The sequence below is a fragment of the Oncorhynchus nerka genome, linkage group LG4, assembly GCF_034236695.1.
Source record: "Oncorhynchus nerka isolate Pitt River linkage group LG4, Oner_Uvic_2.0, whole genome shotgun sequence".
NCBI lineage: Eukaryota > Metazoa > Chordata > Actinopteri > Salmoniformes > Salmonidae > Oncorhynchus > Oncorhynchus nerka.
This window is the reverse complement of record NC_088399.1, coordinates 489,413-504,917: the sequence shown is the minus strand read 5'-3', so window position 1 is coordinate 504,917 and position 15,505 is coordinate 489,413. Positions and strand designations below refer to the sequence as shown.

At 41.7% G+C, this 15,505-nt stretch overlaps 1 protein-coding gene across 1 annotated transcript in view; it reads left to right on the top strand.

Annotated features, from left to right (window-relative positions):
- The window catches only part of LOC135571358 (low-density lipoprotein receptor-related protein 2-like), a 121,460-nt gene that overhangs the window by 9,923 nt on the left and 96,032 nt on the right, over positions 1-15,505 (top strand). The window contains 5 exon segments of the mRNA XM_065017142.1: positions 5,510-5,678; positions 5,767-5,935; positions 6,036-6,258; positions 14,686-14,805; positions 14,892-15,110. Of these exon segments, the coding sequence (XP_064873214.1) occupies positions 5,510-5,678; positions 5,767-5,935; positions 6,036-6,258; positions 14,686-14,805; positions 14,892-15,110 (900 nt within the window).

Below are 15,505 nucleotides of genomic sequence, written 5' to 3'. Positions count from 1 at the left end.
TTGAATCCAGACACCCTAACAGGCCCTCAACCCTGTCATTCGCAGGTTAAAGAGACGCAGGTATCGCGGAAGGTTGTCATTGTCTTGAGGATATGGCGGCGAGTGGCTAATCTGCCTTTAGCATCGGCACTACTGGCCAACGAACAATCGTTGGATAATAAAGTGGACGAACTACAAGCACGTATATCCTACCAATGGGATATTAAAGAGTAATATCTTATATTTAACAGTCGTGGCTGAATGACGACATGAATAACACACAGCTGGCGGGTTATACACTGTAGCAGCAGCCTCTTGTATGACAAGGTGGGGTGATGGTCTATGGCCTAGGTAGAATTAAGTATCATAATAAGCTGTAGACATCTACAGCAAAGACAACTAGAATCTAATACTACACTTCTTCATAGATACACAACAAACCGGCTGGTAATCTAGCTAGTGCAGATAGGAGACGGACTCAATGAGCTGTATACGCAAAGTAAACATCAACAGGTGGAGGGGCCATCCCCCGGGAGGAAGAGGACTTGACAGATGCTTGAGGTGAAAACGATAATTCAATATGTTGATTTGAAACTAAGGGGGAAATGCCTAAGATTAGACAAATCTGCAGGGCCAGACCGAGGCTCTCAACCAGAACCATTGATCCAAAGGGAAGTCATCAAACGAACTCTATAAGCAAAACGAAGCTTCCTCTATCGGACATTCGGTTTCCATTTGATAAAATAATACAATTTTGGTCATTTTTCCGCTGAGAACAAGTCCCGATAAATACCACAAGAGGGCGAATGGAATCCAATGTGAGAAAATTGGTGAGAAGGGAGGTATTGCAAATGTACAAAACATCACATTTAGAATCACAGAGCGACTTACAAATTGGGCCTTATCTCCAAAACAGAAGACTAGGTCCCCCAGGTGGTAATGGAGGGGGAGAAGACTAAACTTGGTGAGCGTACTCCTGGTTTGGAATACCATGGGACACAGTTTGCCCCATAGGGAGGAACAAGATGGAACGTGCCCTAGGCCTCAACGGTTTTTGAGTTATGGGCACTTTTTCTGGGATTAAAGGTCCAAAATGAAAATGGAGCGGGAATAATTTTCCGCTTCACGTCAAAGTAAAGGAACCTACGTGTGTCAAAAACAAAAACAAGTATGTATGGAATAATGGGCAGTTGCCCGGGAACAAGAGCGTTTTAAGAGAAATTGTACAATGTCAAATTGGTGATGTTCAAAGAAGGGGGAAAAAAATAGTTTAAGAGAAAGACAATTTTTTATTTTTAATACAGTTACAGATCCAGTTGCAGGGTGTTCATACGAATCAGTTTTTAAAGTGTGCTGCGGAGCTCTGATACAGAGAAGAGATTTCTGTGATTTTCTGAAATAACACTCACTAAACCCTCTGTAAATTACTCAGTTCTTAAGGTAAAGACTTAACTCAGGATTCTGTAAAGGCATACCCGAATTAGGATATGAGTTTATTTATAGCTTCCTGTGCCAACCTTAAATGGTGTCATAGTGGCTGTTTTGAAGGGTTAAAATGGTCAGACCTTTTCAAAGCTTCATATGTGTGATTAGGCAACCCCCATGAACTAGAAGTCAGTCATGACTCCCATAAAATTTCAAAGAAACTAAATCACACACACAAACACAAACACAGCTTGGCAGGAGGGACCCATTGGGGTGCGTAGAGAGACAGTGCCTGCAATAGTTACCTTTGTTCGAGCTAAAAAAGAACCGTCAGACCTAGAGTTCTGAAACTTTAGAAACCTGTTCTAGACTTCAGGTCGATAGTGCGTGGTGAGTTAGGTGGCTCTAGAAGGTTCTCGGACCGAGAAACCGCCTCGTACATTTGCAATGACTTCAATTCATTTTGACCATTACGAAAATGACAACATTTAGAAAAGTCTCAGACGCAAGACTAGGTGTATTGAAACCGGCTCGGCCCATAGAGACGGACCCCAATGTTTCTGTCGAATAGCTCATTCCAGGACCCTGTAGCAAGGCATGGGAAAAAAGTGGCTTTTCAGCACCAATTAGGGTCTTGCTCGGGCACCAAAATACCTATCGAGCAGAAACTTGGGATTCGGGGTTGCCTCAGCTAGGCCTAGACTGTAACTGTGTGTTACGTTTTTATTATGGTTTGAACAGAAGGCGTACGTGAATTTTGGGCCAGCTCTGAAGTATGTGATAGTTGGCTACTAAACGAGTTGGAAAAAGTGGGTTTGGTGTCAGTTTGTATCAGTTTGGTGTCAGAATGATATCCAATTGACTGATGGACGGTGACTTGCTGGTGACTATTGTCCATTTGCAATATGTTTAAACAGTGAGGTACCATCACCAAAGTGACATTCTGAAATCAACCCTAACACCTCCCTCTAACTGGAGCGATGGAAAGGAACAACTATCACTGCCCGTCCATCCTGTGTTCATCAGGCCAGTCAATTTTGCATTTCTGCAGGATTTTTGAGCATGACAAATTCGTGATGGTACATGCCCATTGAAACATATTGGAAATGCACGTGCACTTGCGATATGATTCAACAGTGAACAGTGAAAAAACATCACCAAATGGACATGAAGTCAACGCAACGAGCGATGGAAAGGAACAACTATCACTGCCCGGCCATCCTGTGTTCATCAGGCCAGTCTATTTTGCATTTCTGCAGTATTTTTGAGCATGTCAAATTTCTTATGGCATTTGGACCCAAAAAAGTGACTTGACTTCCTATGAATTCATATTGCAAATGTGCATTAAGGCATATGTTTTGTCCAAGTAAAAGAAAAAAAAGTTAGGATAATAAAAGTTGACAAAAGTATTGTTTGACTTTTGAGCATGCCAAATTCCTGATGGTAAATGTCCATTGAAACATATTGCAAATGCACGTGCATTTGCAATATGATTCTATAGTGAAAAAACATCACCAAATGGACATGATGAAATCAACACAACGAGTGATGGAAAGGAACACCTATCACTCCCCGGCCATCCTGTGTTCATCAGGCCAGTCAATTTTGCATTTCTGCAGGATTTTTAAGCATGTCAAATTCCTTATGGCATTTGGCCCCCCAAAAAAGTGACTTGACTTCGTATGAAATCATATTGCAAATGGACAAAACATATGCCTTATGCACAAGTAAAATAAAAAAATAAATATATGATGAAATTGTACAAAAGTATATTCATACAGTTCTTACACATGTGTAATTGACAAAAAAATCGAAAGAATTTAGAAAATAAAGCACTTATGGGGTGAAAAGTTGAAAGAATTCACTTTTTCAAAATTTGGCTTTTGGATGTTGACTTGTGTTGCATTTGCAATATGAAAAACAACGGTGGAGCGCGCCCGCCAGCTGTTGGATTTTTAAAGTGTTACACCTGGCATGTGCCATATGGCATTTGCAATCAACTTTGAACGAAACAACGCCGATTTGAGTGGTATTGGACACCGTGTATATGGTTTGTTCAGTGCCAATGACTTCCCATTCATTTTTGTCCAATACAGGGGGGTGTTCCCTGACATGGTCCAAGCACACAAAGACAGTCGGGAAGATGGCACAACAAAACATATTCCCCCTCAGGAGACTGAAAATATTTGGCATGGGTCCTCAGATCCTCAAAAGGTTTGACAGCTGCATCATTGAGAGCATGTTGCATCACTGGTTGCATCACCGCATGGTGCAAACGGTAGTGCGTACGGCCCAGAACATCACTGGGGCCAAGCTTCCTGCCACCCAGAACCTATATATTATATACTATGCACGGTCAGAGGAAGGCTCTAAAAATTGTCAGACTCCAGCCAACCAAGTCATAGACTTCTCTGCTACTGCACGGCAAGCAGTTATTTTGCTTATAGCCCTATACAGCTCGATTGCAGACTTAGTGCCAGCATCGGTTTGTGGTGGTAAGTAGAATGCGACAGAAAGTTGAATAAACTATCTTGGTAAATAGTATGGTTTACAGCACGTGTCTAACTCATTCCATGGAGTGTTTGTTCCTTCCCTGTACTTGATTGATGAGTTAAGGTCACTAATTAGTAAGGAATGCGCCTCACCTGGTTCTTTCAAATAAGACCCAGCTGACACTAGGCCCTCCATGGAAAGTTTGATTTTCCCCCCCCCCCCCCCCCCGAGCTTACCCAACGCAGTATAGAGTAGAAAAAACAGCTGGATGGATATTTTCCATGTTCTTGTTCAGCCACTAGTTGGAGAAAAATATTACATTGATAGTGTAGAGTGCAGCTCATCCAGTTTATTCTCCAGTGATTGAATGTTATAAGAGGTTCGAAGTGGTTTATCCACTCGTCAGGTATCCTGCACACCGGCCCCTAAATTTGCCTCTTCCTCCAAATGTCAGATTTGGGCCTGGTCCATTTCTAAGTGGCACCTTGTGTATTCTACTATTCAAACTTTCAACATTAACCTCTAGCGTCGAGCAATCCCGTATCCGGGAGCGTAATCAGCCTCAAGCTCATTACCATAACGCAACGTTTCCTATTCATTAAAATCGTTTATTAAATGAAAAATATATTGAAACACAAGCTTAGCCTTTTGTTAACAACACTGTCATCTCAGATTTTCAAAATATGCTTTAACCAAAGCTACACAAGCATTTGTGTAAGAGTATTGATAGCCTAGCATTAAGCCTAGCATTCAGCAGGCAACATTTTCACAACAAGAAAAGCATTCAAATAAAATCATTTACCTTTTGAAGAACTTCGGATGTTTTCAATGAGTAGACTCTGTTAGATAGCAAATGTTCATTTTTTTCCAAAAATATTATTTGTGTAAGAGAAATAGCTCCGTTTTGTTCATCACGTTTGGCTTAGAAAAAAAAAAGAAAATGCACTCACTTTCAACGCCAAACTTTTTTTCCAAATTAGTTCCATAATATCGACAGAATCATGGCAAACGTTGTTTAGAATCAATCCTCAAGGTGTTTTTCACAATTCTATTCGATGAAAAATCATTCCTGGCAGTCGGTTTGTCATCAGAGGCAAACGGAAAAATACTGCAGCATAATTGCGACGGAGGACACCAAGCGACCACCTGGTAAATGTTGTCTCTTATGGTCAATCTTCCAATGATATGCCTACAAATACGTCACAATGCTGCAGACACCTTGGGGAAAACGTGGAAAAGGTAAGCTGACTCCTAGCTTCTCCACAGCCATGTAAGGAGTCATTGCCATGAGGCGGTTTCAAAAAATGCGGCACTTCCTGATTGTATTTTTATCCGTTTTTTTTCTGTAACATTAGTTCTGGGGCACTCAGACAATATCTTTGCAGTTTTGGAAACGTCAGTGTTTTCTTTCCTAAGCTGTCAATTATATGCATAGTCGAGCATCTTTTCGTGACAAAATATCTTGTTTAAAACGGGAACATTTTTCATCCAAAAATTAAAATAGCGCCGCCTATATCGAAGAAGTTAAGTTGAGACACTGACTGAGCTTGATTATGCCTGGAGCCTGCCCTAGGTATGTAGAGTTGTGATGTGGTTCCCCCTCTGCTCTCAGGACAATATGGGGTTAGAAGTCTAGTCTGTGATTGGCTGACAGGCCAGCTGTACTGGACCAACCAGAAGACCCGGTCTATTCATGTTGGGGCAGCTGATGGGAGTGGATTTGCAACGGTCTTGGCCAAGAACATAGACCCTTCGGAGCTGGTCCTTCTTCCCATTGAAAGGTTGGATCATGTTAATATTTGTGGTACTTTTGATCAGTGGTTGGGGCATTTATCGCAACGATTTGTCATTTTCTCCTTTACTTTGCAGCTTGTTGTTTTGGATCAACAAAGGTCCAGGTGATAAAATTACTCTGGAGAGATCTGGGATGGATGGGATAAAGCAGGAATCTCTGGTGGTCCTCACTGCACAGGCTCCACGGAGTCTGACCCTGGACGTTACAGCTAGGAGGCTGTACTGGATGAGTGATTTTAAAAAGGTTCATGATATAGTCCAGCTATAAGCAATAGTACTGCTTGTCTGTCCACAGCAATTAACATATTGCCAAGTTAGAACCAATTGTTTTTATTCTTTCTCAGTCCATAGAGACTGTTCGAGTGGATGGTAGTGGTCGCTACAGCTTTCTGGAGTTCTTCAAGAGGAGACCAGCTCAGAGCCTGGCGGTGTTTGAGAGGTGGTTCTACTGGACAGATCAGATGGGTCTGTGGCGCTCCCCTCAGGACCGACCTAATCAGAAGACCTTTATTCAGAGGACAACACTCCCTGTCCTAGAGGCATACCATGAACAACAGCAGCCAAAAGGTATGGGGTATATCAAATAACATGTTCGAGTGGCAGGTAGGCCAGTATTGGGCCAGTAACCAAAAGGTTGCTAGATCAAATCCCCGAGCTGACAAGGTAAAAGTGTAATTCTGCCCCTGAACAAGGCAGTTAACCCACTCTTCCTAGGCTGCCATTGTAAATAAGAATTTGTTCTTAACTGACTTGCCTAGTTAAATAAAATGTAAAAATATAAAAAATTACAAGCCCGCAGTCCAGCCTACAAGCCCCCAGTCCAGCCTCGACCTATTGAGGACAGTCTGAGCACGGATGGAAGGATCAAATTGTATTTGTCACATACACATGGTTAGCAGATGTTAAACTGTTGCTTCTACTCGGGACGCTTGCGTCCCAACTAGAGCTCTGGAAATGCAAATGCTCTACGCTAAATGCTAATAGTATTAGTTAAAACTCAAAAGTTCATTAAAATACACATGCAGGGTATCGAATTAAAGCTACACTCGTTGTGAATCCAGGCAACAAGTCAGATTTTTAAAATGCTTTTTGGCGAAAGCATGAGAAGCTATTATCTGATAGCATGCAACACCCCAAAAGACCCACAGGGGACGTAAACAAAATAATTAGCATTTCGGCGTTACACAAACCGCACAATAAAATAGAAAACATTCATTACCTTTCACCATCTTCTTTGTTGGCACTCCTAGATGTCCCATAAACACTATTTGGGTCTTTATTTCGATTAAATCGGTCCATATAAAGCCTAGATATCGTTATATGTAGACTGTGTGATAAACGAAAAAAACATTGTTTCAAAACGTAACGTCATTTTTTTAAATTCAAAAAGTCGACGATAAACTTTCACAAAACACTTCGAAATACGTTTGTAATGCAACTTTAGGTATTAGTAAACGTTAATAAGCGATAAAATTCATCAGGAGGCGATGTAAAGATCATTAGCTGTCCGTCTGGAAAAATGTCCGGCTAGAAACTCAACGAAAATATCCGGTCCCAGACCGGATTAGATACGGTGTCCTGCATGTGTTTGACCAAGAAACTCGAAGGGAAATGACAAGACTCTAGACACCGTGTGGAAGCTGTAGGTACTGCAACCTCAGTCAATTAATTGTGGTTCACCTTTATCAATGGGATCAAGTAGCGCATGGATATATTTTCCCCATTTTCAGTGATCAGTTTTTCCTGTGCTTTTCGATGTAAATGCCGTTCTGGTAAAGCCACAGCAGTGATTTAACCAGTTTTTTAAACGTCTGAGTGTTTTCTATCCACACAGACTAAGCAAATGCATATACTATATTCCTGGCATGAGTAGCAGGGCGCTGAAATGTTGCGCGATTTTTAACAGAATGTTCAAAAAAGTAGAGGGTCGACTGAAGAGGTTAATGCGTGTGTAGCAAAATGCTTGTGCTTCAGGTTCTGACCATGCAGTAATATCTAACATAACAGTTTCACAACAACTACCTTAAAAACAAGTGTAAAGGAATGAGTAAGAATATTGTGCGTTCCTGGTATAACTCGGGCAGTTGTTGTTGCCATCCTGTACCCGTCGTTGTCTGCCACTGCGAGGACGATCTGTCCATCCTGTTTCCCTGTAATGCTTTCTTAGGTGTCTCACAGTAAAAACATGACAATGTATTGCCCTGGCCACATCTGCTGTCCTCATGCCTCCTTGCAGCATGCCTAAGGCACATTCACGCAGATGAGTAGGGACCCTGGGCATCTTTCTTTTGGTGTTTTTCAGAGTCCATAGAAAGGCTTCTTTTAGTGTCCTAAGAACACAGGAGTGATCGTTGCGGATACTGGGCCTCTGTACGCCTATGTAGATACTCCATTAAAAATCAGCCGTTTCCAGCTACAATAGTCATATACAACATTAACAATATCTACACTGTATTTCTGATATATTTGATGTTATTTTAATTGACAATATGCTTTTCTATCAAACAAGGACATTTCGAAGTGACCCCAGACTTTTGTATTTGTAGTGTCAGTGCTTGTTGCTGGTATGTTATGCCCAAGTTCGAATCTTGTCAATGAAAACAAATAATTGACGATTTGGCAATATCAGTCGGTTTTGATGATTGAACTATCTGATTCAATGTATGATGGAGCCGAGTGTCACAATGCGCCAAATACAACAGACCTTACCGTGAAATGCTTACTTACAAGTCCTTAACCAACAATACAGTTAAAGAAATATAATTAAATGTAAATAGTCCGGGTGGCCATTTGATTATTTCTTCAGTTGTCTTATGGCTTGGGGGTAGAACCTGTTAATGAGCCTTTTGGACCTAGACTTGGTGGTGGCGCTCCGGTACTGCTGTAGTAGAGAACAATCTGACTTGGGTGACTGGAGTCAATGACATTTGTTTTTGCCTTCCTCCGACACCGGCTTGTATATAGGTCCTGGATGGCAGGAAGTTTGGCCCCAGTGATTTACTGGGCTGTAAGCACTACCCTCTGTAGCTCCTTATAGAGAAGTTGCCATACCAGGTGGTGATGCAACTGGTCAGGAGGCTCTCAATGGTGCAGGTGGATCGCTTTTTGAGGATCTGGGGACCCATTCCAAATCTATTCAGTATCTTGGGGGGGAAATGGAATTGTTGTGACTTCTTCACGACTGTCTTGGTGGTTTTGGACCATGATAGTTTGGTGATGGACACCAAGGAATTGGAACTCTCGACCCGCTCCACTACAACCCTGTCTGTGAATGGTGTCATGTTCGGCCTTCCTTTCATTGTAGTCCACGATCCGCTCCTTTGTTTTGCTCAAGTTGAGGGAGAGGTTGTATTCCTGGCACCACACTGCTCGGTCTGACGACCTCCCTATCAGCCTTCTCATTGTCGCTGATCAGGCCTACCACTTGTGAAGTCTGCATACTTATTGCTGGTGTTGGAGTCGTGCTTTGTCATGCGGTTGTGGTTGAACAGTGAGTACACGAGGGGACTGAGCATGAACACCTGAGGGGCACCAGTGTTGAGGATCAGCGTGGCAGATGTGGTGTTGCCTACACTTACCACCTGGGGGCGGCCCGTCAGGAAGTCCAGGATCCAGTTGCAGGGGGAGGTGTTTAGTACCAGGGTCCTTAGCTTAGTGAGGTGTTTTGAGGGCACAAAGGTGAACGCTGAGCTGTAGTCAACGAAGAACATTCAAACATAGGAGTTCCTTTTGTCCAGGTGGCAAAGGGCAGTGTGGAGTGCGATTGAGATTGCGTCATCTGTTGTGGCGGTTTGGAGTGGGTCTAAGGTTTCCGGGATAATTGTGTTGAGCCATGACCAGCCTTTCAAAGCACTTCATGGCTACTGATGTGAGTTACGGGTCAAAAGTCATTTAGGCAGGCTACCTTCACTTTCTTGGACACACTGACTTGTGACTGACTTGTGGTCTGCATGAAACGTAAGTATTAGACTTGTTCAGGGAGTGGTTGTTACAGATTGTGTGATCACACTCTCTGTAGCAGATGTGAGAAAGACCTTTACTTCTTGACCTATCCCTTTAGCGTGATAATTGTCATCAACAACTGCTGAATAGTATAGCGCCACATTCACATATTACAAAAATATATATATTCATGAAATCACAAGTGCAATATTGCAAAACACAATTTAGCCTTTTGTTAATCCACCTGTCGTCTCAGATTTTGAAATGATGCTTTACAGCGAAAGCAATCCAAGCTTTTGTCCAAGTTTATCGATCGCATGACAAAACATTAAGTACACTTAGCATCAGGTAGCTTGGTCACAAATCAGAAAAGCAATCAAATTAATTGTTTACCTTTGATCTTTGGGTGTTTTCACTCACGAGACTCCCAGTTACACAACAAATGTTCCTTTTGTTCCATAAAGATTATTTTTATATCCAAAATACCTCCGTTTGTCGTGTTATGTTCAGAAATCCACAGGAAAGAGTGGTCACGACAACGCAGACGGAAAATGCGAATAGTCTCCATAATGTCCACAGAAACATGTCAAACGTTTCTTATCATTCCTTAGGTAGTTTTTAAAATATATATTCGATAATATATCAACCGAGTGTAGGTTTTTCAATAACAGCGGGAGGAACAATGGCGGCTTTACTCAGTTGCGCAAAAACTCAGAGCCCCCACCTATCCACTTACGCAATGTGATCTTTCACTCATTTTTCAAAATAAAAGCCTGAAACTGTCTAAAGACTTGACACCTTATGGAAGCCATAGAAAAGGGAATCTGGTTGATCTCCCTTTAACCTCTTGCCTCTACTTGGGACGCTTGCGTCCCAACTAGAGCTCTGGAAATGCAAATGCGCTACGCTAAATGCTAATAGTATTAGTTAAAACTCAAAAGTTCATTAAAATACACATGCAGGGTATCAAATTAAAGCTACACTCGTTGTGAATCCAGGCAACAAGTCAGATTTTTAAAATGCTTTTCGGCGACAGCATGAGAAGCTATTATCTGATAGCATGCACCAATACACTACAACAAAGCACAGCAGGGGACGTAAACAAAAGAATTAGCATTTCGGCGTTACACAAACCGCACAATAAAATAGAAAACAGTCATTACCTTTCACCATCTTCTTTGTTGGCACTCCTAGATGTCCCATAAACACTTGGGTCTTTATTTCGATTAAATCGGGCCATATAAAGCCAAGATATCGTTATATGTAGACTGTGTGATAAACGAAAAAAACAGCGATTTCACAACGTAACGTCATTTTTTAAAATTCAAAAAGTAGACGATAAACTTTCACAAAATACTTCGAAATACGTTTGTAATGCTACTTTAGGTATTAGTAAACGTTAATAAGCGATAAAAATCATCCGTAGGCGATGTAAATATCATTAGCTGTCGTCTTGGAAAAAATTTCAGGAGAGAGCTCTTCCGGAATGATCTGGGCGGAGACCGGAGGTAAGTCGTGCCCCTCTTTCGGTTCAACCAAGAATCAAAGATGATTCAATTCACAAGACTCTAGACAACATGGGGATGCTGTGGGAGTTGAATGCTCGGTCTTATCTAATTCGGCTCACTGTTAACAATTGCTGGAAGTGGCGCAAGGATATTTATTTCCATTTTCTGTGATCAGGTTTTCCTGCGCTTTCCGATGTAACGCACGTTATGTAATAGCCACAGTCGTGATTTAACCAGTTTTAAAAACGTCCGAGAGTTTCCTATCCACACATTCTAACCATATGAACGTACTATATTCCTGGCATGAGTAGCAGGGCGCTGAAATGTTGCGCGATTTTTAACAAAATGTTCAAAAAAGTAGAGGGTCGACTGAAGAGGTTAAATGGATGATAGGCATGCATAGGAACAGAAGGGTTTCAAAATAAGAGGCACTTCCTGATTGGATTTTCCTCAGGGTTTCGCCTGCAATATCAGTTCTGTTATACTAAAGTTTTGCAAACTTTAGTGTTTTCTATCCAATCTGTCAATTATATGCATATTCTAGCATCTAGTCCTAAGAAATAGGCCGTTTACTATGGGAACTTTTTTTTTCCAAAGATAAAAATACTGCCCCCTAGCTTCAAGAGGTTAACCTTTTGCGACGAGCAAACCCGTATCCGGGAGCGTAATCATAACGCAACGGACATAAATACCCCTATAAACTTTTCCTATTCATGAAAATCGCAAATGAAATGAAATAAATATATTCAAACGCAAGCTTAGCCTTTTGTTAACTGTCATCACAGATTTTCAAAATATGCGTTACAGCCAACGCTAGACAAGCATTTGTAAGTTTATCATGGCATAATGCTCTGCTGGCAGCAGGCAACATTTTCACAAATAAGAAAAGCAACCAAATTAAATAATTTACCTTTGAAGAACTTCAGATGCTTTCACTCAGGAGACTCCCAGTTAGATAGCAAATGTTCCTTTTTCCAAAAATATAATTTGTCGGCAAAATAGCTCCCGTTTGTTCATCATGCTTGGCTGAGAAATCGACCCTAAAATGCTACAACTATAACGCCAAACTTTTCAAAATTTGCTCCATAATATCGAGAAACATGGCAAACGTTGTTTAGGATCCATCTTCAATGTGTTTTAAACAAATATATTTGATAATATATCCATCGAGGCAGTTGGTTTCTCATAAGAAGCGATTGGAAAAATGGCTACCTCAGTACATGCCATATGGTCCCTTACAGCCATTCTTCAAGGGAAATGCCTAAAAAGACGTCACAATGCTGTAGACACCTTGGGGAAAACGTGGAAAACGTACGCTCATTCGCAGCTCATTCACAGCCATATAAGGAGTCATTGGCATGAGGCGGTTTCAAGAAATGCGGCACTTACTGGTTGGATTTTTATCTGGGTTTCGCCTGTAACATCATTTCTGTGGCAGACAATATCTTTGCAGTTTTGGAAACGTCAGTGTCTTCTTTTCAAAGCTGTCAATTTAGTCACATCTCTTCGTGACAAATTATCTGGTTTCAAACGGGAACGTTTTTCATCCTAAAAATTAAAATAGCGCCCCCTAAATCCAACTGGTTAAATGACACCTGAACCACGTCAGTTGAATTGTATTCAATGTTTAGTTTACATCCCAATATTACACTTTATATATTTTAGTCTAACTAAAACTGTTTAACATGGGAACATTGGGTTTTTGTTTATTAAAAAATCATGTATATTAATGTTCCACTGAGGCCAAAGAGGGCGCTTTAGCTCATTGACTGCAGAAAAGGGTTGTTTCAAATGATCATCTGGTGAGTATCACTGTTTTTTTAAATGTGTTTTTAGGTTTTTGCTCAATCTGATTGGGTGGGCGTGGCCTGGCCCCCTGATGCATGTGGCTCATGACTGAATTGCACGTCACAAATGGCTTACTAATCAAGACTTCGGACCAAACTTTATTATTCCCATCGCTGTCCTTCAAACATCATGAACCTGTCGCACTCTGAAGGCCTGGGTTCGCCACTACTCGAACAGGTCTATAATAAATAGAAAAGCTGCTAAGATATTCATGTTTCAAGAAAGGAGTGTATGTGTGGCCTGGCGAAGCAGTTTTATCTACTGACAATGGAAGCTGATAATTGTCTCGAAGAAATGTACGAGTCTTCACTGTTGGAAACCGAGCCAAATGGCCGCAATACATATCAGCGACATTCCTTCTACTATATCGCGCTTACCCCGGAGGTACGGGGCGTATCGCGCTTACCCCGGAGGTACGGGGCGTATCGCGCTTACCCCGGAGGTACGGGGCGTATCGCGCTTACCCCGGAGGTACGGGGCGTATCGCGCTTACCCCGGAGGTACGGGGCGTATCGCGCTTACCCCGGAGGTATTTTATTCAACTTCTTGATGCACCCATCCTGTTAGCGGGATCGTTTTCGTCAACATCCGCTGAATTGCAGGGCGCCAAATACAAAAATTAAATATTTAATTTTCATGAAATCACAAGTGCAATATAGCGAAACACTGCTTGTTGTTAATCCACCTGGCATGTCGGATTAAAAAAAATCTTTAGAGCAAAATCTATCCAAGTGTTTGTTAGGACATCTCTCTCAGCAGACAACATTAAACAGCTAGCAGCAAAGTAGATTGGTCACGAAAGTTAGAAAAGCAATAAAATGAATCGTTTACCTTTTGATATTTGGCTGTTTGCAGTCACGAGACTCCCAGTTACACAACAAATGTTCCTTTTGTTCCATAAAGATTATTTTTATATCCAAAATACCTCCATTTGGTTGGCGCGTTATGTTCAGAAATCAACAGGCTCGAGCCGTCACGATGGGGCAGACAAATCCAAATAGTATCCGTAAAGTTTGTAGAAACATGTCAAAAGTTTTATACTCAATCCTCAGGTTGTTTTTACAATATATAATCGATAATAATTGAACCGGGACTGTAAGCTTCAATAGGAGAGCGAGAAATGTGTGCTCCAAGCTGTTGCTCATGCAAAACGCTGCTGGCACCCAGCCATACAATGACACGATGTGATCTTTCTCGCTCATTTGATATCTGGTTGATGTCCCTTTAAATGGAGCGAAGGCAGGCAATGGAAAAGAGCTTTCAGGAAAAACAGCACTTCCGGTTTAGATTTTCCTAAGGTTTTCACCTGCATTATCAGTTAGGGTTATTTTGACAGTTTTGGAAACTTCAGTGTTTTCTATCCTAATCTGACAATTATATGCATTTTCTAGATTCTGGGCCTGAGAAATAGGCAGTTTCATTTGGGTAGGTTTTTCATCCAAATATCAAAATAATGCCCCCTACACTAAGAGGTTAGCTACCTTGTTCAGTGGCAGAATGACAGATTTTTACCTTGTCAGCTCGGGATTCGAACTACCAACCATTCGGTTACTGGCCCAACGCTCTAGCCACTAGGCTACCTTCCGCCCCAATGGGGCATATCACGCTTACTCTGGAGGTATGGGTCATATCATGCGAAGGCTAACATCTTTGTTGTAGGAGAACTCCTAGTTAGTTTTTAAATTTTGTTTTTAAGCTCCATCAGCCTGTGTAAAGTCTGGCTGCCAGCTCTGCATGCTGACTCTGGACCTGCCTGCTGGGTTCACCTGTACCTGTCCTGATGACAAACTGCTCATGGCAGATGGCTCATGTGAATGTATGATTGCCATGTATTACAGAATTTTCTGCTAGTTCTGGCACTTTGGAGCATCTGAGCAATGTACTTGTTATTCTATCACACAGATCCCAGGTTTGCTTATGCAACATCCACAACACTGAACCTGTTTGAGTTGAAAGGGAAGGAGCTGATCAAGACAAAACTGCTGACTACGGATGACGTCATGGAGTCTTTTGACATCGACTGGAGGGGGGACTGGGTCTACTGGGCGAACAGCACTGGTCATGTGATGCGCTGGAGCCTCAATACCGGCCAAACAGAGACTGTCCCTACGCTGAGACCAGGTACATGTTTTACTCTCCCAACCAGAAATCAGATACATTTAATGGAGCCATATTGTGCAGGTTTAGTGTTTGTGTGCATATATGCATGTACACTGAACAAATGTATAAACGCAACATGTAAAGTCTGTCCTATATGTCGTGGCTATGCCGGATTAAGTGATATGAGAATGTATTTTGGGATAAACTCATTGATTGGCTGGGCCTATGCCCTCCCAGGCCCACCGATGGCTGCATCCCTGCACAGCCATATGAAATCCATAGATTAGGGAATGATACATTTTTCAATTGACTGATTTCCTTATGAACTGTAACACGGTAAAATCTTAAATTGTTGCTTGTATTTTTTGTTTCTCTGCCAATCATATATCTATATAAAACATTAGGAACACCTTCTG